Source organism: Poeciliopsis prolifica, unplaced genomic scaffold (genome assembly GCF_027474105.1).
Source record: "Poeciliopsis prolifica strain line A6 unplaced genomic scaffold, Auburn_PproV2 SCAFFOLD038, whole genome shotgun sequence".
NCBI lineage: Eukaryota > Metazoa > Chordata > Actinopteri > Cyprinodontiformes > Poeciliidae > Poeciliopsis > Poeciliopsis prolifica.
Genome location: NW_026562413.1, coordinates 5700059 through 5723966, shown reverse-complemented (window position 1 = coordinate 5723966; position 23908 = coordinate 5700059). Strand labels below are relative to the sequence as shown.

Genomic DNA, 23908 nt, shown 5'->3' with positions numbered 1-23908 from the left:
CTCAAATAGCCATACTGCACGGGGTTTAAATGTTGTCTTTTACACGATACCTGAACAGGACTACTTGATATTTAACGGCTGCATGTTGTCCACGTTTCCTTCTGCCTTGCAAAGCTTTCAGCCGGATTTGCTGCTTTCTTTGTTTTCTACACAGGAGTGCATTAAAGCCAGGTTATTGTTCTCCATCAGCCATCATCACTTGAACCTTGCTGGTTATTATGTTCACTTTCAACGTGATTCACGTGAGAAGATCTAGGAACATTCCTGACATCTTAAAATCTTTAATAAATTTGATTAGTCACATAATGAGCCAACAATTCTGCTCAAAAAGGAACTTTTTTGTTCTTTTCATTTCATGCTTTTGCAAAGTAATTGCTAATGATCATTAAATATATAACAGTCCAACATCCATTTGTGTGTCAAAAGCGGAGAAATATGATTTAACTTTAATTTGATTTTCTTTTTTTAAACTAAGACTTACCCACTTTATGATTTTTTTTCATTAAGAGGAGATCTCTGTTGTGGACTTTGGTTGTTGGGATTTAAAATATATATACATTTGTATAAAAAAACTGTTTAAAATTAAGTACATGTCTTACATTTTACAAAACAGGCAAAGAAATAGCAATTTTTCTCATAATTCGTTTGAAAAGTGTTTTTAAATGTGAAAGAATCTAAAGGTAAAATTAGTTTTTTGCACGCATTACATTTTTAAGAGGATGTTAAGAAGTACTGTAATGTTTGCTGGAAAAAAAGTAATTTATGACTCAGTTTAAATGTTTTTCTTTTACTTCAACCAGTGAGCCATTCAAGAATCCTGAAATTATTGAACCGTAAAAACGCAGACAAAATACGAAGCGTTAAACCACGAATTTCTATCATCATGATCTGTACAAGTTCTTTACTTTATTGTAAGCACAGCTTTTGTCAATGCACAAAGAAAACTAGAATGTTGTAAGACAGAGGAAAGAAAGACAATGGAGAGAAAAGAGAAAAGTGAAGAAGACGGGACGTTTTCTTTCCAGATCTGCAAATAATACATTTCTACAAATTTCTTCTCAGCAGAGAAAAACAAAAACAAAAAAACAGTGAGTCAGTAAGACTACGGCACGCGCAACGGAGAAACGGCAATAAAACGTGGATGGGTGAAGGTGCGTGCCTGCACTCCCCCTGGGGGGAAACTCCTCCTACCTGACACTGTTATTGAATAATCAATCTGAATATCATATATCGATACATGTCCACTATATGATAATTGGCCAGGTCTGGTCATACTTCATGTGTAAAGCAGCATCGTCCTCAGAAGCGGGCTGATGGAACGTGAGCTTGGAGAAATGGAAAACCGTCTGTGGCCGGACATCGTTCACATTGATTTAAAACCGCAGTCAGTTGTATTCTTGACTGCAAACCTGACTGGAATAAATGTTATTTCTTTATCTTTAATTTCATGCATAGCCAAACACCCCCCAACCCGCCACGGTCTGGATTTCATCGGTACTGTGGTGGGTGTTAGTGCGCTGCGGGGGGTGGGTCGTACCTCTGAGGTATGTCAGCACCTTTCTGGGAGAAAAAAAAAAGAGTAGATTCTTGGTGTGTGAGAAACTATAACGTATTAAAAAAACAACAACAAGAACGAAAAAAGAAAAAAACAAAACAAAACACTGCAGTAAAATCTCATTTCTTAAAATAATCCAAACTGTGATACCGTGTACGTTTACATTCCCGGCAACCTGGACCCGGTTACTGACTGTCCAAGAAGGAAACAGGAAAGAGCACAGTTGTTTCATCGCAATGTTTTATGAATACCCCTGTAAAAATGAAACCATGCAGATGCATCACTCCCTACTGACGTCAAGCTGTTTCTGAGAGCGGACATTGTTGGACAGGACGGACACGCGGCATCTTCATCCTGGGGTGAGTGAGTGAGTGGTGAGAAACCCGGGTGGAACATGAGAGTCGGCTGCTGTTTGTATTTATTCCAGATTTAAGGGTTCAGTCCAGTCTGAGGCCAGGGTGGGCGACGAACTCCAACGTTCCTCTCCTCTGAACCACGACTCCCTCTCTCTCCTTCACTCTCTCTGTCTTGCAGTGAAGCTGGAAACATGAGCACTCCGTGTACTTATTTTGTGTGTATACACCATGTCTTGTTGTGGATGTAAGCAGTCTGCCCCCGCTGGTCTCCGTCTGTGTGGGTGTGATCTGAGGAGCAGATGTTTTTTGTTTGCTGTGGACAGTTGCAGTTCTGCAGTCGCACTCTGGGACTGAGCGACTTCTATAGACCCTCGCCTGAAGGTTCGCTGCCAGTGGAGCCAGACTGAGCACGCTTGATGTAGAGATTCAACAGCTTCAGCTGCAAACAGAGAAATAAATAAATAAAAAAATCAACAGTGAAAAACCATTCAACCGTTTCTTACATCTGTGTAAGTGTGACGTCTTCATGAGGTTTATGAAGGGAAGAACGCTAAAACAGCTGCTACTAATGAGCAAGAGAGTTGGACCGGTCACTGACAGCCTCACATAAACAGGCTCCAGTAGAGAAAGTTGTCAAGTTCTGCATTAAAGGGGCGGCTCTTTCTTACTATAAAAATTATATAGTGAGATTATATATATAAAGCAGCAAAGAGGACACAGGAAACACATGGAAGATGTTGTTCTGGTCAGTTAAAAAAAAAAAAGCATATTTTTTCTTCATCTTAATTAATCTCTGCCTCATGTTGATATAAATTTTTCATTCAGGTTTCTGAAAACAAGGTTTTTCACAATCTGGACCTTGAAATGCCAGCGACCCGCTCACCTTGCTACTGGAGAGTTGGCTGAGGTGCGGTTTGAGGTCATCTCCGATCACTGCATGGATGGCCACCAGGCAAAACACACAGGCTTTCCTCACACTGCTTTCAGAGTTATCGTAACCCTGTGGGACAAACACACGACTTACCCTGTGGCTGTCAAAATAAATGATCCTCCCAGATTACCAGTTAAATGTCCGGGAGACGAGTCACCTGTATGAGTCCTGGGACGATCTCGGGCAGCATGCCGGCCAGGCCCTCTCGGGGAACTCTCTCCACCACCTTCGTCTGCATCTTGATAGCAGCCAGGTTGATGGGGTAATCAGCTGACTGAATAATTGGACACAACACTTTGATGCACTGGTCTGGACTGATGGACAATGCCAACATGGCAGCTGTCTCCTCTGCGGCGCGGACCACCTTCAGACAAAACGAAGACAGGAAGCTTTGTTTACTTTAACTTGTGTCGTTCTGTGAATAACGTTACTATTATCTACTCGGAAGAAGCTAATTTGTGGATGGATTAAGGCTGAAACGATTCATTGAATGAATCGTCGACTGATTTAGTAATTGATTAATCGTTAGCTGGAGTATCCAGACTCAAAACCAGGCTATTTGCTGAAAGAAGAACACACTCGTAAACAAAAGAGACATTTAAGATAATAAAAAAAATTTTTTTCTGATGTTGCGTAGCTTCAATAAATTGAAAAAAAAAAAACCCATTAAGCACTTTTCACCATCCAGTTATTAATAATTATTCAAAAAAATGAAACTGTTGTATTTACGTTAAGTCAATCAGAAAGAGGTGAGCTTTCCACAGGCTGATTTTAGTAGATTTGTTTTTTGGCTCCAGATGCATCTTTGCTACAAATAATCCAAGAATTCACCAAAAGAAATGTTATTGCATTTTAAGCATTATTTTCTTTTTTTTTTTTAAAAGGAATCGGATCATTGGTTTATATGTATGTTTAAAGGTATTTCCAATACTGCATAAAAGGGTTAAAATAGTGAACAGAAAAACATGCAGGACGCAGCGTTTTTCTTTAATCCAATTAATAAGTGTTAGTTGCAGGTTACCCTGGTGTGGGTGACAGTACCTCTTTGTGTGGATCTTTGTGAGCCTCCAAGGCCTTCATGATGGTGAGTTCTGCATAGTTCTTGAACCTCCAAGGCTGCTTTCCGAGAATCTCCTTCAGCACCCTCAGAGCCAGCGTTCGGATCACATGCTGAAGAGATTCAAGAAGAGAGGAAATTCTTCAGCTCTGATCTTTTTCACCCAGTTGACATAGGTCCTGTGTGTGTGTGTGTACCTCTCTGTCACCCATCGTCTCCAGCAGAAGCAGCAGGATGGTCTTGAAGTGCTCGTCCCACACCTGCAGGGTGTTTTCGCGGATCAGCTTGAGCAGCTCGTACAGCGCCGCCTTTCTTTCTTCTACGCGCTCGTTGTGATTGGACAGCTCCTTGAGGAGCTCGGCCACTCGCTCCGACTGATCGAGCCCGCTGTCTGTTTTACGGAAGCAAACGGAGTTGGGGTCATTTGGTCTACGCAGCGTGTACGTTTTGCTCTGTGGTTCCCGTACCGTCGGTGAGTTGGCCCGAGTCCTCCAGGCTGATGTCTTTCCGGCTCTGTTTCAGGGGCGAGTCGTAGAAGTGATCGTGGCCGACTCGGGGGCTGGAGGTGAGGAGGGGCGTGTTGAGGAGGGAAGTCTTGTTGTCGAGTGCCATTCGACCGCCGTCCATCAAGTCTGACACGTTTCCCCCCTGGTCAGAAAACACAGATGGAGGAACGAAGGCATCTTGTGTTTTGCATGTGATGTCACAATCTGACTCAAGGGCCACAACAAAATACAGCCTGCCAAGCTCTAGCAAGGGTTGAGCAATAAATCAATGAGAATAAATATCGCTGTTGACCAATAATATATTCAATGATTTCACTAAACTCTGATCCTGAACCGCACAGCATTCTGGGAGATGGAGGCAAAGCAAAAGCTTCAGCTACTACACTTTTCACGCCTAGCTTAGAAAGGTTTGACAGGGGCATCAACTCTTTCACTCACCTGTAAACGACCTGTTAACGTATGGTTACCTAGCAACAACCTGTTGAGTAACTTGGACAGCAGCAGTTTAAGGTTTGCCCACAACTGTTTAAAAATAACTTTAAAAAGACAACAGCGTGGAACAAAAAGAAAAAGCTTGAGAGGAAACTGAATAAAACAGGAAAGGTCCTGCCAACAGTTTGGAAGTATTTCAGATATAAAAAAACCCCAAAAGAGACGATCGATTACCAATATCAAATGAAACGACAGAGATACAAATGTTGGCTGGACTGTAGCACAATTACACACAACTTTTGCTGGACTTAAATGTGGAGGGCCAGGCTGACCTTTTGATGACCTTATTGTGAACTTTTATTACTTTCTTAAAAGTGACAGCAGCACAAACAGGAAAGCCTTGGCTTCACAAACCAGAACTAAAAGCAAATGTTTGACATCATTTGTGCAAAATTTAAGAAAGTGGAGGTGGCAGCTTGGGCTTTGAGTCTAGTTTGACCTTAAGTGAAGTTTTAAGCTCAACAACGTTTGGCACCAGCAGGACTTCTGGGTCAGGTAAAGTAGGGTTTTATCTCATCTTTTTTTTTTTCAAATTTGCTTCAAAATAAGTAAAAAAAATTTTTAGATTTTTTTTTTTAGCAATCAAACTGGAATCTTAAAATGTTGAGAAAATTGATGTTGAGCATCAAATACTGTAAAAATAAGAGTACCATGTCTGCATAGAAAACAAACAACAAAACAACTTTACTTCTCATTTTAAAAAAATTTGCAAACAATTTGACTGTTGTTTTGAGTCCAGAAATTTTTAAAAACCTCAGTAGTGCATCTTCAGTTTGTTAATCAACTCTCGGCGTTGCAGCTGTGCCATTATTTATTGACTCAAAGAAATCGGGAGTCAGTTTACAGCAATGAACAGAAACAGTGAAATTAATCACTTTCCTAGTGTGGCTGCAGGACTGCATGTCTCAAACTTGTCTTAAGTCTCATAAAATACAGCAGAAAACTTTTTACAACCAGTGATGCATACATCACTTTTACAGTTTATGCACCAGAGCCAAGTTCATGTTTAAAGTTGCAGCGTAAGGTGCAGGTCTTTTATGTCTCTAGCCTGAAAACACCAGGAACTTTTTCGCCTCCACGTTGTTTTTCAGAGCCTTTGTGAAGGTCGACATCTGATCCATCAGGTGAGAAGCAGAGCAGAGCGCAGGGTGGTCCTGTTTGTGTGTGTATGTTTACACTCAAAGCACTCAAAGGCTGCTCTGCATGGGCCAGTTTGATGAGTCAGGTGTGCTGATGAAATGTGGGTTGGTTAGATTTCAGATGCATGTCATGGAGAAAATGTCAGGAGGTCGCACCTCTGTACTGGAGAACATTGTGTCCTTAAAAGGGGGCCGTGTTCCTGGGAAGGGCCGCGGGACGTCTCAAGTCATAAATTTACCCTCAGCATGCACCCTGACTAGAGGAGCGGCTGAAAATAGCAAATTATTATTGAATTTAGGCGGCAAAGCTGGCAGAACATTACTGACATGCTATGACTGTTTGCTGAGGATTATCTTTACAGTCACCCTTTTCCGTAAACGACTGTACGTCCCTCGGTTCCCACGAAGAGAGAGGAATCACATGTCAAAGTCTCACACACACAGTACATGAGTGTGTGGTAAATCTAGGAAAAGACTGTTTCATAGCTGCCTGCCTGTCAGGTCTTCCAAGAACATCGGAGTTATGACCTACTTCAACTTGCTAACACGGTAACCCCGGGATATTTTAGCCTGACCGGCACCGAAGATGTTTATGCCACACAAACCTGCGGTTAGGCAAGTCACGATACACTGTGCTGGATGACAAATTGGCCCTGTAATTTTTGTGGTATTGTTGTTTTGAGACATTTTTCAAGTGATGTATTACTTGAAAATGTAAGCAGTCCTCTCCAGCATCCCATCAGTTTGATTTTGAAGCAGAAAGTAACCCCAAGTGGGCAAAGAGAAGGAGCTTTGTTGGCTATTGCTGTTGTTTAAAACTTGTGCACCAGAATTAAAGGCAAACCAAAAACCTGCAAATTTAAAGGTGCCTTTATATGTTAGAAAACTAACTACATTAAACATCTGTGTAATAAATCAAAATGTTGAAGTCAGGGCCCTCATATATACAGCTCTGTAAGAAAATCTGAGGAAATGATCAGTTCTCTGATTTTACTCTTTATTAGTTTGAGTAAATTGTTCTTCTATTCTATGAACTGCTGACATCATGTCTCCAAAATTCCAAGCAAAAATTTAGTGTTTATTAGCAGAAAACGAGAAATGGTCAGTGACAAAAAAGATGCAGTGGTTTCAGACTTCAAATAATGCAAAGAAAACAAGCTCACATTTATTTAGAAACAATACGAATGTTTTAACTCGGGAAGAGTTCAAAAATCAATATTTGGTGGAATAACCAATGAGCTTCAGTCCAGTGAACTCTTATTATTTCCAGGGTTGTACATGCATCCACAGCAGAAATCATCATCAGAGCCTGCATATCAACTCACGTCGTCTCCTTCTCGCCGCTGGACGGGTTCGTTCATGTCCTCCTGGCTGCGGACGCTGAAGTTCTGGATCGCCTCTGTGACGCCTTTCAGGGAGCTGTAGATGTCCTCGGAGTTCAGGTTCTCCGGGTCGTAGTCAAATGCACTGCAAATCACAGATTAGCTTGGTTCTTTGTTTTTTTTTTTTTTTTTTTTCTTCTTTAAAAACTCACATGGGATGAATAAATACAGAGGCATTTCAAATCTTTCATGAGTCGAGCTCAAATTGTATTAGTTTATCTTTGGTTCATGCTCAAGATGAATGTACAGCCGAACATCCTTTCAATGCAAACAATTCAATTTTAAAAATTACAATTTTGTGTCGTCAGTAAACATTAAGCTGAAAAAAGATGCGTCATTAAATACGTATTTTTCTTTATTTTTAGGTACTTTTCATGAAGCCGTTAAATGAAATCATCATGCTGTTATCTGATCAACCTTCTAAAGAAATCTAGTTCTGAGTTTTGAAACTGGTGTGAAGCAAATCATCATTAAAACGTCTAAATTTTTTCTGATCCTTAAAAAAAAAAAAAAAAGAAGAAGAAGAAGAGCCCCACAGTGTAACTGAGGACGTGTTACCTTGGTGACGGGGTGTTTTGTGAGGTGTTGGTAGGTGAGGTGACGGGACTGGACCAGCTGGCTGGCGTTCGGTGGGTGTGGCGCGTCAAAGGGCTTCCCATTGGTGCCTGAAAACGTGACAAAAAGTACACAGAGTTGCCGGCGGTTGTTACATGATTTTGTAATGATTTACAAAGGGTGTTTAAACATCTCCCTGCTTAACTCGTGTGGCCTGGCACTTTATGTTCCAGGCTACCCACCTGCGCCGTGTTGCCCGTGTTCTTCAGGTGGTTCTGAAGCAGCTTGGTGGCTCCATCCTGGAAGGTTTTGGGAAGAGCTGCCAGCAGCATGGTGAACTCCGGAGTGTTGAGTTGGAACAGAGCAATCAGAACTGCCTGGGCTGCCTGTGGAGATGCAAAAAATAATTCATGCAAACATTTCACTTAGTAGCAAAAAAGTATGCGCTTTGACATCCTAATTTTTTGGTTCCATTATAATTTCCCCACACAAAATTGTGAAAAAGTAGCTTTATTTTCTCGGCTCCGTCTCCATCACCTGTCAAGTTCAAGACCTGTGGGCCAAATCTGGCCTGCCGTAGCTTTTTCTGTGGCCCTCTAGAGTCCAGATTGAACACGAAGTGCAATATTATGTTATCAATCAAATCAATGCAGTTTTTATACACTCCCCGCCAAATTATATCAATCAGTCCCTCCAGGTTCTTGAGAATTATCGTGGAAATTTACACAAAAAGGACAAATTCTCGCACCTTTTTGCACTAACAATTTGGAGTTTATTGCATTTTTCAAAAATTGTCAAAAACTTTCTTACTTGTTCTAAACAGCTGCCTCAGCCTAAACTGATGTCAGATTATAGTCCATGATCTATGCAGCGAGTCATAAAAAGTCACATTTACCGTCATAAATAAGGGAAACTATATATTTAAATATATAATAAATATTTCCATATTAGTACCACAAACACTTTGATTTTTATTGCAAAAAAATCATAAAAAGAATCATTAAATCCTGGAGGGATTGCAAAGATGTTTAATAGTATTTAATTTTAAGAATTCATTGATAATTAAACAGTTTGTGAATGGCCTTTTAAGAGCATCTATGATCTTGATTTGGCCCAAAAACAAAAATGAATTAGACATCTCTGATCTACATGAACATGTTGCAAAAAGACTAGAAATTAACTGAACTAATTTAAGTTCACATTTTTAAAACCAGAAACAGCAATAGAGATGACTTTGTTGAACTGGGACTGTTTTAATTATTTTTATGACACTATAATTGTGTAAATGATTGTAACTGTTGTGTAATCTTTGATGCTTTTTGGTCAGGACTCTGATGAAAAGGAGGTTTTTAACCTCAATCGGACTTTCCTGGAAAAATAAAAGACGACATAAAAAAATATTGAGGCGGGCAGAAGATCCTGCCAAAGAAACAGTCATACCTCAATTTACAAACTTTAGTGTAGCTCATTGGGATTTTGTGTGAAGAATCTCCAGTTGCAATATGTCTGGCTACAACACACCTGCAAGCCAGCAAAAAACTAAAACTTCTCTGGCAGAGAGAAACAAAAAGCTGTACTTCCAGACTTATGATAAAATAATCGGGTTCTCGATCTGCTCATTAATACTGCAGCACTCAAGCTTAGAGTCACCACGGGGGTGAGAGACGGTACCTTTCGGACATCGGAGCTCTTGGGTTCAATTGTCCAGGTGATGATGCGAGAAACCGCGAGTCGAGTCTCGCTGGAGTTCACGAAGTCGGGGGCCTCCATCTGCAGCGTCAGCGTCTCGATGTACTTCAGGATGGCTACTTTCACCTGCGCCGCAAACACACATTTACACAGATCACCAACGTGGGACGGCTAAAGCTGGCCTGAATACACACGGTAGAAACGATACAAACACACATGAAAACGAGCACCAACGTTCACAGTGAGAGTGTAAAACCAGAGCGGATCCTTTACAGATCTGGAAAATCAAATGTCTTGATGAATCGGTGAGAAGATCGTCAAACTAAACAGCATCAATGTTCATGCTTTGCAACAAATGGCAAAATAAAGGAAATAATAAATGCCAACATTCACCGCAGACTCCACAAGTGAATCCTGCCCTCATCCCATCACGCCTTTCTACATCCGCATCTCAAGGGGAGAACTTCCTCCAAATCACTTAGCAGCAACGTGCGCGCCATATAATTGCTCCCCCCGGAGCGCACTGACCTGGGAGGACTGGCTCCAGGCTGCGGCCTGCTCGTCTAGAGAGCAAGCGTGGCGCCGCGCTCTGGGGGGAAACAATTTTACCCCGGACCCTCCCCTGCCTCGCCCGCAACACGAGCTCCGAACAGGCTTCAGAGAGAGAGAGGAGAAGCACCGCGTCAATCAACGGGGAGACAGGAGGACGAGGACAGGGGAGGGCAGAGGGAGGTGAGAGATGGAGAGGAGCATGGCAGGAGCAGGAGGACGGAGAAATGCAGAAGAGCAGGAGGAAAGGAAGAGGAAGAGGCTTGGGCTGCTTTAAAACTTAGCTTTATTCCCTCAAAAACCCCAAAATGCTCAAATCACAGAAAACGAGACTGTTTCTAAATCTACTGATGGATGGATGATTTAACCAACAGAAGGATGGATGGATGGATGGATGGATGGATGGATGGATGGATGGATGGATGGATGGAAGCTAGTGAATGATGTATCTGTCTGAAAATACAAATATATTCTTTCCATTCTGAATTAACTTTCAAACTTAAATGAGTTTTTCTTTCCCAGACAAAACCACACGTTTACAAGCTTCTTACTGTTTTACATGTTGGATTATTTTTAGTTCCTTCGGTCTCACAGCTGAATTCCTCACATCAGTTAAATGCCAACATGTTTTCTAAGTTTTAAGAGAGAAGGGGAACTTTGGAATGACATAGTTTGCAGTACATCGAGTAAATTGTTCTATTGGCCTCATCATTTTATGCCCAAGCCTGGAGTCAAGGCAGTGAAGCAGATCAGACAGGAAGAGTTGGAAACAATGGTAATAGTAACAAAGGAGAGAACATGGCTGGAGCAGGGAGATGGATGGGTGACGTGGGGGCGGCGCACAGGGACACGGAGGTGGAAACTTGATGGCGTTAAAAGGCGGCGGTGGCGGCGTCCAATCACAGTCCAGGATTCAGGGTTTTGGGACGCACAGCCAGAGTGATGTTTAGGTACTAATTTATGTTAATCCAAGCAGTGACCATAGCCGTTCTTTGGCAGCAGCGTCATGTGCATGCTTCCCGACCATTCAAGCACTCAAACACGCAGCACCATTAACAGTCGGTACCTTGAGGCTGGGCGTCTGCGTCTGGTCCACAGTGAACCTCATGAGAATAGTGAACTGAAGGTCGTTTGGAAAAGACTCTCTGGAAGAGGAAAAACAAAGAGCCCAACTTTAATCCACAGAGACAATAAACAACCATTATATCACCGCCACAAATAACATCTCAGGGAGTATTAACTTAAATGAGGATGACATGCAGGTAATTAAAACCAAGAGAAATATAACTGTCAGTCCCGGTTGGTGAACAAAAAAAACATGAAAATCATATGACAAAGTTATTATCATTCATAGAGCCGGGAGACGTGGCTTAAAAACAGCATCTCTGATAGTTTTCAGACCAGATCTGATTTCTAAATTGAATTTAGTTTCCATGATTGTTTCAAATTTCTGCTGCTCATAATAATTTGATACTGATGAAGTACTTTTATTAAGTATTGCTTGTAAAAGTAAAACGTCACAGGACGCTCAACATTCCTCATTTAAATTTTGTGTTATTTTGGAGTTTTCATGAAATTACTACTCTGTTCTCCTAATATTAGGACTTTTGTCTTGTAACACAAAATGTAGCCTAGACCTAATATTCCTTCATAGAGTTGATCTGAATTCAAAGTCCAAATAAATAGAAGAAAAACAAACTCTTAAATATGAAAAGTCATGGAATCCATTACAAAAATGAAATCTTCGAAAATCAAAAAAATTATTAATCCATAACATTCATTTAATGCCCAGTCCCAATTATTCATAAAACATTTTTTTCATTCTTTGGTCTTTTTCTGATGTCTTTCACAATATCTATGTGTACTTTTCCATTTAAATTAATCTGCAAGGTGGTTTGCTTATGATTATGATCCATGATTTAGAACTGAAAGTGCAGGAGCTAAAATATCTCTGCAAAATCAGCAAACGTATCCAAATCTTTGTGTGATCTTGTCCTAAAATAGCAGCCTGTGAATGAGATGTCGGCGCTCACCGTGTGACGTCCAGAGCTTTCTGGACTTTGGCCTGGACAGAACCCAGCAGGTCGGCTCCCATCTTCTTCAGCAGCTGTGTGAGCAGGACGAACAACCAGTCCAGGAGGTCGTCCTTATGGACCAGGATGAAGTCCACCAGGGTCTCCAGGAACATACTGAACACCTAGACACACACACACACACACACACACACACACACACACACACACACACACACACACACACACACACACACACACCACCCCGACAATGCCGTATTGTTAACGCCGATTCAGCCACACTACGGAGTTCATCCTGACACACACAGATGCATGCACACAGGTTACTCTGAGCTGGGATGATGAAAGAAAAGCATTAGTTCCAATTACGGAGTTAGTAGGTATTCATTGTGGCACCCAATCACCGATTCAACAAAATGAACAGATACAATCAGCCTTTTACTTGACAAATTAAAAGTCAGTCAGGTTACGGGGTAACCATGTCTAAGAGCAACTAGTTGATTTCAGTAGGACAGCGAATGGTCAGGCAGGTTAGTGGATGTTAACGACCTCGATTACTGATTCACCAATCAGATTAATGAAGCAGATTTCCATTCAGTTAGATAAAAACAGTAACACCGATTGGCCAAACTTACTCTCTACAGAGAGTTCCAGGGTGGGGGTCGCATAAGGGAGACAGAAACACACATCTGTTAGCATCCTAACCAAACTTTTACTCAGCTTGTCAAACTAAGATCCATCTTTAAAGATTTCAAAATCTTCAAAGTGCTTTTAAATCGAACGAAATGCTGTGTGCACTTTAGCAAACAAAAAAGGAACAAAATATATGAAATGACAGGTCGAAAAATTAAATGTAGGAGCAGAGAGATGAAGGGAGGAGAGGCGTCCATGATGAGATGCGGTACCTTGAAGGAGGCTGAGCTTATACCGGATTCTGCTGAGCCGTACACCCTGCCGGAGTCTCGCTGAAATTCATCAAATCGTCATACGTCAAACGAGTGAGAAGGGAGGAAAGCTCGCGCGCCTCACACTGGGTGTGTGAGGCAACGGAGGAGTCATAGCGCCGAAAGAAAGGCGGCAGTGTTAGAAGGGGCGAACCACAGCTGGTTAGTCAGAGAAGAAGAGCTGGCAGCCCAAACATTGGGGTGTGTGTGACCATGTGATCTTTTTTTTTTATTCGTTTTTATGCAGTCAGGGTTGTTGGGAAGCGAAACGAGAGCAAAAAAAAGTGATTGGAAGTGAATGCAAAGAGCGCAGCCAACTGGTTGACCGGTGACAGAGCAATCCCACAGGACGGCGGAGAGTTTAAGGTCACACGCAAAACCAAAAAAAAAAAAACAACAGGCAGGGCATGCCATTAGAAAACAGAGCATGTCTCACTCTGCATGCCAGTGTTCATGTTGGGAGGAGTGTGTCCACACGTTTTTCTCCTATTTATCCCATTTGTTGGCCCAAATCAGTTGAAACAGGTGTGCAGAAGAACTGCTGAAGTGAGTGTGTGCGCACTGAAAGACGGTAACACTGCTTGGGATTTGGCAGAATCCGGTACAGTGAGGGATGGTGGGATAAAGTTAACGGAAACCAAAATTAAAGTGGATGAATAATGAGATTTGTGAGGTGTGTGTGCGTGTGTGTGCATTGGTGCGTGTGTGTGTGTATGCATGCATTCATACCTTACTGTGAGGATCTGCAAACATCCTGGTGAAGATTTCACACAACCTCTTCAACTCCACCCGACTGAAGGGGAGGGGCACAGAAAAGATTCAGATGAAAACCTTCCATGACTTTATGTTTAAAAAAAAAAAAATGTGTTTGTTCTGAGGCTGACCTGAGTGTGCGCTGGTTCTTAAGCAGAGCCTGCAGGCCCAAAAGTCCCTCCTTCCTCTCAGACCAGTTGGCACTGGCGCAGCGATTGAGCACCTGGAAATCACAGCAAACACGAGGCAGGTTAAGATTCATCTCTCTCTGCAAGAAACAGCGGTAAGATTTGACATTTTGTTGCTTTAGACTTTCTTTAATCCAAAATTCAATTTCCTACCTTTGTTTTAATTAAACAACTAGATACATGACAGAAAGCATCTTTAATTTTTTATTTTTTTTTAATTTCAATCATTCCTGCTGTATGTAGACCTGAATACAAAGCTTATCGTTCGTCAAAAAAGATGGTACTTCTTAGGTGGGCTAAAGTCACTCTGAACTGTGGAAACTCATGGACAGAATCCAGGTTTTACAAAAAATGTAACTTAAAAAAATTATTTCTCAGCTCTACAGTGTATTTGTAACGACCTCAAATTGCTGCCACCAAAGAAACTTTCACACATTAGCTGAGTCTCCTATTTGACTTGCAGCGAACTGAAAATGAAAAATTACACAAATCTTTGTGATGTCTGTCAAATTAAGTATAAATAAAACATTTCCCTCGATGTCTACCTCAGCCACGTCTTCAGTTTGCCTCATGTAGGTGGGGATGGCCCCGCCGTTCCTCGAGCTGTAGGATCTCTCCGAACAGGCGCTGGATGCGTCGCTGTTGGCATCGTCGTCAGAATACATGCTGTAGTTCTCGTACCGCCGCCGTGCCGGCTTCTTCTGCAAGACAGAAAGAACCGGTGAGCGTAAGGGAAGGGGAGAGGCAGAAATTAAAAACGACACATCCTAAAGGAGCACATCTAAGCAACAACACACACAAGACACACACAGGTATGATCCAGGAGAAGAACCTGACCTTCGATCTCATGTCTCCCAACAGCTGACAGCATTAAACAGAGGTAGAAGCCGGGATTAGAGAACACGCAGACATGCACCCGAGGAGATGTAAGCTGCACATTCGTCACAGAGTATTGGAGCGTGTCTCCATGCAAGGTTTCAGAGTTTATTGTACATACCAGCGCATCTGCGAGGGCCTCCTCTACGTCGGAGCCAGTGTTGAGGACCCTCATGGCACTGACCGAAGAAGAAAGACGACTGGACTGGCTGATGCCAAAACCCGATCCTGCGGGCCGAGACAGTTGCAAAGAGAGGGAGGAGGGAAAATATGGAAAACCGAGCTGTTAATAAACCTTCAGGATAAAAGGAAAACGCTTTTTGTCCTTCATTCAGCCGGATCCACAGATGATCCTCTTCCTCATCAACATTCACACAACATCACATTCCGATAGTCAACCCTGGAAGTTAATGAGATGACCTGTTAGACGACACTGAACTTGCTACTGGGGGAAGAAACAATGGCTTAAGAACACAAAGAGAGCATGTTGGCAATCCTGCAGAGAAGGGTCGAAGCTAAATAAAGAAAACAAATGGATAAAAAAAAAATAAAATAAAAAAGAAACATGGAAAAATAGTTAGACTGGCAACTGAACGGGCGGAAGCATGCGATTCCACTGGAGGGGGGCTCAACATCCTAAAGCAGAACGTTAAAAACCAAATTAAAACAGATACATGATGATCGATGAGGCACGGAGAAGCAGGACAAGATGGGTGGCGCTGAAAAGGACGTCAAAGGAAAACAGCGAGAGACGTTTGGCCAAGGTGGGGTGGATGGAGGGCAAAGAAATAGATGTACTCAGCCTTCACCTGCAGCCCCAAAAGCATCAGGTGTGTGGAGCGCTCCAGTGGAGCGGGAGTAGCTCCGAGTTGCTGCAACCAAGATTAAAACACACACACAATCACACAGAGTTTAACAGTCGCTCACGCAAACACAAGAATCACACGCAGGAATGTGATGCGGTGAGTGCAGCGTGTGAACACAGAAAGGAAAGTCAGCAAAAGAGCAACACTTACTGCTGCAGGCTCAGAGCAATGACTTATTAAACCATAGTTATTCAATATGTCCCATCTGTTTCATATTATGAAAGTATTTGATTTAGATATAAGATTTTACATGGAACACCAACAAAAAGTAGCTTGAAACATGAGAAAAGTCTGAAAAAGTGTGTTGTGCATGTCTTCAGCCAGTTGTACTCGGATAAGAAGTCATATGATTTCCACATAAGTCATCCTGTAAATGTTTTAATCTCAGTATAAATCCAGCTTTTCTGTGGAGGCGTCGGAGGTTTTATGGAGAACATTAGTAAGTAAACAGCAGCACGTGGTAAAATTTAAAGCAAGTTGGGTTATAAAACAAAATCCCAAGCTTTCACCATCTCTCATAGCTGCGTACCAAGACATAACAAGGAGAGCATTAATGAGAGAAGCAGCCAAGAGGCTTATAGTAATTGTGGAGGAGCTGCAGAGATGTGCAGCTCAGGTGGGAGAATCTGTTGAGGATTATTTGGTAGCTAGAGCTACACAAAGTGACAACACGTTGTCCTGAGAGGCTGCAAAATACCTGGGAGGTTTATCTTCCAGTCTGACAATCTACAAGGAGCTGAGTCCAAATACATGCCACACTTTTCAGATATTGTGAATAAAAATGTTAAAATCTAGTTTGTTTGTTTTTTCCACTCCTTAGTCGTCCAGCACTTTTTGTCAGTCTGTCACATAAAACCCCAATCAAATGCACTGAGGGTTTAGAGGTGGGCTTCAAGTTTTATCACAATATTTTGTGGTACTATTACAATAAGTGACAAGAAAAAACTATTTTTATTTCTTTTATGCAACTACATGGCTTTGGCTGCATGACGCAGCACAAGCACAAATATTACTCTTGAAAAACAAACCATTTAGGACACCAGTCAAAAAGAAGTGTGATTTGTATCACTAAAATCCACACACTAATTGCATTTAATCATATATTCTAATTATAGATCATTAGTGATACGCCATTAATGAACAGTGGTGAAAAACAGTACAAATAACCCAGATAATATGGACAGTTCAGGGTTTCTTAAACATTAATTGGAATTTATTGTGGCAACTGTTTTTCTAAATCTTAAGATAAGATATTTATTGCAAAAATACAATTAATGTCCACCCCTATTGAGGGTGTGAATGCAAGTTAAAAAAAAAAAAAAAAAAAGTCAAAGTGGGGGTAAAATGTGTTGTAATGCGCTATATGCACAAGTTGAAAACCGAGTTACACTAGAACCTAAAGATGATGTCATGTCTGCAGATTCGCTCATCTTATTTCTCCCTGCACTTCGCCTCTTACTGCTACTCACCAAGAGGTGTGAAGGAGCGTACGGGGCTGGTGTCCCGGCTGCTCTCCCTGCTGGCCTCCCTGCTGCAGCCCTGACTCATACTGGGCCGAGGGATACGGCTGCCTCGAGCTAACGCCACCCGAACGCACATCACAGGACAGGAGAGGAGAAAGTGGAAGGGAGGAAAGTGGTTGTAAGACGACAAAACGTACAGTAAAACGGATAAACAGAAGCCAGGAGATCCAAACACGAGACGGGAGAATAGAAGCACACGAGTGAAGACATGAGACAGAAAAGAGAAATGGTGACAAACATAGTAAACAAGAAAAAACAAGGAGCCAGGCTGACTGGTCCTTAGGAAGCATCCCAACATCAGCAGTCCTAACAGCTTAATACCTTCAAACTGTTAAGATATGAGAAATATAATGCAGACCAATTTTCTGTGAATTGAAGACCAATGAGGATAATGTGACTGCTAATGCGTCACATTATCCTGTACACACCAGCCTCATGATGAAACATGGTGGTGGCGGCATCATGCTGTGGAGATATCATGCTTTTTCTTAAGCAGGGAAGCTAATGGGAGAATCATCATGAGATGCAACGCTAAGGGGCAAAAACCCTGCAGAGCCCAGCAGCCTTCATTCTCACAATTTATTCGTTTTCCCTCACTGAACACAGATTAGAAGAAGAAGAAAAAAAAAGAAGCATTCTCGGTGAATTTAGAGATTGAAGCAAGTGGGAGAGAGGATGAGCGATGCATGCTCATCTTTACTGTTCTGTTCATCTTCAGCAGCTACTCAGCCGTCCCGGGGTAATCACCACCTAACATGATCCTTGTTACACAGCCACTGCTGATTAGTATGGACAGGAGGAAAAACATGTCCATTTGAATATGGCCGCCCATCACCACAACAAGCACAGCCATGGAGTCGGACAAATTAGAGAGAGGAGATCTACGAAGCTGAGGCAGGTGAATGGGGCTGGGATGGTGGATTTGAAGGTGATTGAGGATGAGGAGAGCTCGAAGCTGGAGCCTTACCTCCTCTGCTGGCACCGTTGTAGTTTGAGCTAAAACTGGAAGGAGCTAGAGGACGGAGGAAGCAACGGGAGGTGGAGAGAAGGAGACGGAAAAACAAGCAGAGTTGGCATTGATAAGCAAAGCGTGTTTATTCATCTCCTTCATCAACATGACACAGGAACACCAGAAGTCGTGGGTTTTACGGGCTCAGTCCAGCGGAGTTGTACTCACCGACGGAGAGCCGAGTGGGCGAGGAGTCCCTGGAGCAGCCCTGGCTGCGGGGGATGCGGCTGCGCCTGTGTCCGTCCCCGGTGGCTCCGCCCAGCACCCGGTGAGCCCCAGAGCTCATGGTGCTCAACGCCGTGGTGGTGAGGACGCGACCCGGAGAGCCGCTCCGACTGCCGGCTTCAGAGAGGGAGGAGGAGGAGGAGGAGGAGACACAAACAAGGAGAAGAAAGTCAGAGCGCTGTCTGTCCAACAAGAGGAACGTAGTGATGCAGCTAAAGACGGCACGACATTTATAGACATCATCCCACTTTCAGTCCTGTGTATAAAAACATTTAATCACCCTGTGCACCTTTGGCTGCTCCAGGTGAAAATGTGCAAAAATCCCTTCAAATAAGTTCTTTTTTTTTTCCCAGTTGAAGAATTTGACACTTAAAATGTAAAAAAAATGAAGCTCATGTTTAGAAATAAACATTATCTAACAGTCGTACTTGCTACATCTAACAATTTACAGAGTTTAAACCATTTTTATTTTTATTTTATTCATTTGTTCAATTCATTTACTGTTTTAAATGAACAGGACAAATGTGATATAAACAAAAATTTCAAATGAGAAAGAGTCGTTGGTTGGAAGACAAAAATCTCAGTCCCAAAAATGAATTGGCTACACTAGCACCAATCAACCATCTATATAGATACTTTACAAACACAAAACAGGCAAAGTGCAGAAAAATAATGTTAAGAAAATAAGATATGTTGTCTTTGATACAACACTCAGGATCAATATTATACCTTGATAAAATATTATATTGTATTATTTTCTTAGAGGTAAAAATTGATCAACTCTCTTTGGTTTCTTTAGACAAATTGTTCCACATATTTATTCCATGAACAGAAACCAAACGCTCCATTTGTTTAGTTGTGACCTTGTTTTTTTTTTTTATCTCTGATCTTCTCAAATTATCTTCTTTACTGCATCTTTTTTTTTACATTTTACTCCTGAGATAATCAATGTCCAGTTTTATTTCCTGACTTCCAGGTTGGATAAATATAAAGGCAGCTTTCAAAATGAGAAAGACAAGAGAACATGCTGTTCAAGTGAAGCAGATGCCCATAACTACCGTCAGAGCAATAATTCAAATACAAGAGAACAGATCAATCTGGAGCGACTGAGAGCGGGACAGTCAAAGATCCAAAGAAAATGTTATCAAGGACGACTGAAGACTTTTCTGATGTTTTCAGTGGGACATTTATCTTCAGGGTTTGTGTACATCTTTACCGCGGGAGCCAATAAATGCACAGAATGCTGTAAAGGTGATAGCCAACAACTTACAATACAGAGTGTATAATTAGAAAACACAGCGGTGTTCGGTGTGACGGGAAAGAGGATTCCTGGGGTTGGCACGGCGACCATCTACGTTAATATTGGATAGTTTTTAAATCGTGATATTCAATTTAGCTGAAATGTGCTCCAAATATCTATTGAAATGGAAGATTTTTAACCACCATTAATACACTAATCTTACAATCTAATATCCTGTTTCCCCTGGGGATCCTGTCTCCGACTGCTAAACCCACACAGTCATTTACACTGCAAAAACAAAACCTTTCCAAGTATTTTTAGTCTAGTTTCAGTGGCAAATATTTTAGTTTTGTCTTATTTCAAGTTCAGTAACTTACAAGTAACTTTTCTGCACAATATAGGAGCTTCTTTTAAGTCAATAATTTGTTATTATTGATTAAAAAAAGTGCTCGTTATAAGTGAAATAACTGACCAGAGGAAAAACATATTCTATTACAACTAATGCCACTATTGTCATTTTCTTAGGAAATTTTACTTCCCATATTATATTTTGTAATATGGGAAAAATGCCTTATTCCATTACTTTTGTCATTATTTAGGAGTTACAGACTTAAAACAAGCTCCTATATTCTGCTGAAAAGCCACTTCCACGTTAAATTTTGTCTCATTTCCACTGTACTAAGATATTTTGTGTTTTTGCAGTGCACTCTTGTGATTTTTTCTACTACAATCCTCAGGACAACAGTTGAGGTGTGAGATGCGAGTTTGGATTAAAAATATCTAGCGCTCTACATTATACTAGCACAGCTCTTCACATTTGAACACAGGAATACAGATCAGCCTATCTCTGTGTGACAGATAAAAACTGATCTAAATCCACACACACACTATCAACACTGAGCAAAAAGCACCCAACTTAAACATATTAAAGACAAAACTATGTTCATATTAGTATATAAGTATCACGCTGTCTGGTTCTAATCAGGCACCTTGTTGCAAATTAAGTGACCAGTTATGGTTTTACTGCTTCTTTTATTTGCTTACAGTTAGTTATTAGACACACAAATAAGTGAAAATTAAAAAAGACAACTGAATCTTTTGCAAATCCAAACACGAATGGGTGCAAAAACTCAACGCTCCCAAAGAAAAGCGATTAGCATAAAAACTAAGCATCCACAGTCTGTAACTACAAATCCCAGCATGCCTTGGCCACAGTGCATAGAACATTAAAGTAATCTGTCTAAGTGCAATATGGGTAAAAAGACAGACAAGAGAAGTCAGGGGAACAAAGGAAAGCAGACAGACTAGAATTAGGGAGTGAAGGAAGTAAAAAAAACAGTAGCGCTGTAGCCTTACCACCAACAGGGTTAGCAGACTGAGATCCTGAGACATTAAGCCCATTGGTTGAGAGAAGGGGGAGAGGGCAGAAGTAAGGAGGAAGGCGAAGGAACAGCGGGTTAAATCAGATGAGTTATGGGTAAATGCAGAAGCGTCATGAGAGCGAGAAAGCAGAGTCAGATGGGAGCGCATCCTTCTGTTTCAAAGCAGCGGTGAAGGTGAAGCTTTGGTGTGTTAGTCAAATCAAATCGCTAAAGGGAAAACAAGAGCACAGACGAACTGAACCAGCTGCAGATGGTTGACTGGGAAAAGCAGTGCATGTTTGGTCTACCTGTCACAATGAGGAAATAAAAATCTTTAAAAGAAAAAAACAACAAAAAAACACTCGTTCTCGCTCACATACACGGGGAACATCTTTAAGCCATAAAATGAATCCTGGGATTCAGGGTATACAACAAGTCTGATGAGAAAACCTGAAAGCGGCTCTCTGTCTACATGTTCAGTGTTCGACTGGTTCACTCAGCTACGCCACACATTTCTCTGCGTGATTTGTCCCTTGAAAAGCATTCATGCTGCTTGAACTATTCTATTTATTGAATTAGGATTTCATGTGGGTCTGCAACCTTTAGGATTCAAAGAGACATGTTTTCCCCTCAGTCTTCCAGGATAAAGCAGCTGCAAAATCTACCCGACCCTTCCTGAAAAACCTCAAGTTTAAACTTACTTTCTAATTAGGGCTAAACAATATTCTGAAAAATTATCAATTCCATTGAGTGTTGTATTAACATTATATGAGATAAGTAGGCAAATACTTAACTAAACAGTCAATGTCTCTACTTTATGTTATGCAAACATAAAACCCAGATAGATCCAGCTCCTAGGAAATAAAATCAGTTTATTGTTTCCATATAATCAATATGGTTTTCTTGAAAGGTTTAAATGAGATTTAAAATGAGTCAAAAACGAGTCATTTTTTAAAATAATTTAAAATGATGACAATGAATAATTTTTAAAAAACACACTAGATTCAGACCTCCAAAAAAAATCTGAACATAAAAAATATTCTTATTGCCATTTTCCTGTTGCAATTCTTTGCAATTTTTTATTACCTTTAAATATCAAAATATTGCTCAGTTCAAGAACTGACTTTAAAACTCTTAATTGGGACATTTGACTTGTCAAAAAGTTTGGATAGCACTTGTCCATCATTCCTAAATACGTTTGTGGTTGAAAGTGGACAAATTATATATTTAAAAAAAGAGATGTGAATACTTCTGTTTAAATGATCTTTCTTACAACATTAGCCAAAGCTACGCTAAGGCTGCGCAAAGCAACATATTCACCACACCAACCTCAGTGATGAGACACGGCATGCCGGAGGAAATACAAACAATACTCTTTTTAATGAAACACCTTGATCAGAATGAGAGCAGCAGCAGGTGAGCCACCAATCCCACTGTGGGACACAAAGACAAGCACACTCCGACAAACAGATAGGATACCTGGCGTGCAATCGGATTCGTCGGAACCTGAAGGCACAAAAACATTAACATGGAGCTTATTGCTACCGTGACGGCAACAAATTGTGAAACTCCACAATCAAATCCTGAGAAAACAAGACTCCTGGCAAACACCTTACGCACGTACACTCAGATGTCTGCAACGCCGCAGGTCAAGGGGAAAAGCATGTTCTGCTCAGAGAGGGCGGGGTAGAAAAGTTACTTACGTTGCGACTGGGAGACCATCTTGGTGCGACTGCGCCCTCGAGAGTCCACCTGGCTCGACACGGTGCTGGCGGTCGACAGGGGCTGCTTGGTACGAACTCGGCCTGCGTGCAAAGGAGGACGACAAACATTGACTTCCTGCCTAAAGCGCACCGTCTGCAGCAGAACGAAGCCCAAAAGCAAAGGAGCGCCAGTAGCTCATGGAAAGCATCCAGCACTGAAAGTTGCTCTGAGAACATTCACAATCAGCCAGCTGCAGATGCAAACAGCAGGGATGGTTCAGCAGCAAGTAAGAAAAGAATCTTAAGCCACCAAATATCGCAAAGTAATTGGAGGATGTAATCAAGCAAGAAGCCTTCGCACCGTACAATAATCAGTGGATTATTATGATTATAATACTGATTATTTTCTTTGTTAAAAGGAGCAATTTAGTTGATAATTATTATTATTAATAAATTAATCTCACACTACTCTGTTAGTTTGCAATACTAAATGCTAGAAGAGAAAAAAACTACAACATTAGCTTGAACATTTGCATTGTTTTTATAATTATTTCAATCATTCTTCAACTATGGGAAAGGCAGGGGGAAAAAAACTATTTCTGCAAATAACTGTTGGGATCTATAACTTGGATTTCGAGCCTAGAACATCCCCAAACACCAAACAAATCTAACAGGGATCTTACCATTGTCTGATCTGGTCCCTACAGACAGACAAAAAGGGAGCAGGTTGTAAATATGTGGTTCCACCTTCTATAGTGTATTTCTATCATCACATGACTCAGAACACATCCTGTATGCCCTGACATGAAAATATGTGACTGAAGCAGTTTGCACAAATGCAAAATGGTTAAATTCCTAGTTTAAAATGAGAAGCATATGATAACTTCCATGTATACAAGATGGACAGCAGGGGGAGCTGTGGTCATAATAGTTTAAATAAGCTGGGATGAAGTGATCAAAGGAGAAAGCAAAGGGA

The 23908-nt window shown here is 41.3% G+C and overlaps 1 protein-coding gene across 44 annotated transcripts in view; it reads right to left on the bottom strand.

The window, feature by feature from the left end:
• Positions 1-884: 884 nt before the first annotated feature.
• The window catches only part of clasp2 (cytoplasmic linker associated protein 2), a 55866-nt gene continuing 32842 nt past the window's right edge, over positions 885-23908 (bottom strand). For 5 of the 44 annotated variants that reach the window (XM_055053945.1, XM_055053949.1, XM_055053965.1 and 2 more), the window contains 25 exons: positions 23616-23633; positions 22933-23034; positions 22709-22735; positions 21225-21251; positions 18572-18745; positions 18362-18406; positions 17341-17448; positions 15815-15877; positions 15127-15233; positions 14967-14990; positions 14675-14830; positions 14073-14164; positions 13918-13981; positions 12245-12408; positions 11278-11356; positions 9645-9788; positions 8216-8359; positions 7977-8083; positions 7362-7503; positions 4367-4547; positions 4097-4290; positions 3884-4012; positions 3000-3206; positions 2795-2911; positions 885-2350 (listed from right to left, as the gene is read on the bottom strand). In XM_055053945.1, the coding sequence (XP_054909920.1) occupies positions 2273-2350; positions 2795-2911; positions 3000-3206; positions 3884-4012; positions 4097-4290; positions 4367-4547; positions 7362-7503; positions 7977-8083; positions 8216-8359; positions 9645-9788; positions 11278-11356; positions 12245-12408; positions 13918-13981; positions 14073-14164; positions 14675-14830; positions 14967-14990; positions 15127-15233; positions 15815-15877; positions 17341-17448; positions 18362-18406; positions 18572-18745; positions 21225-21251; positions 22709-22735; positions 22933-23034; positions 23616-23633 (2693 nt within the window). In that variant the 3' untranslated portion in view covers positions 885-2272. Of the gene's footprint in view, positions 2351-2794; positions 2912-2999; positions 3207-3883; positions 4013-4096; positions 4291-4366; positions 4548-7361; positions 7504-7976; positions 8084-8215; positions 8360-9644; positions 9789-11277; positions 11357-12244; positions 12409-12879; positions 12883-13149; positions 13210-13917; positions 13982-14072; positions 14165-14674; positions 14831-14966; positions 14991-15126; positions 15234-15814; positions 15878-17340; positions 17449-18361; positions 18407-18571; positions 18746-21224; positions 21252-22708; positions 22736-22932; positions 23035-23615; positions 23634-23908 lie in introns of all 44 variants that reach the window. The other 39 variants (XM_055053947.1, XM_055053952.1, XM_055053967.1 and 36 more) reach the window with 28 other exon arrangements.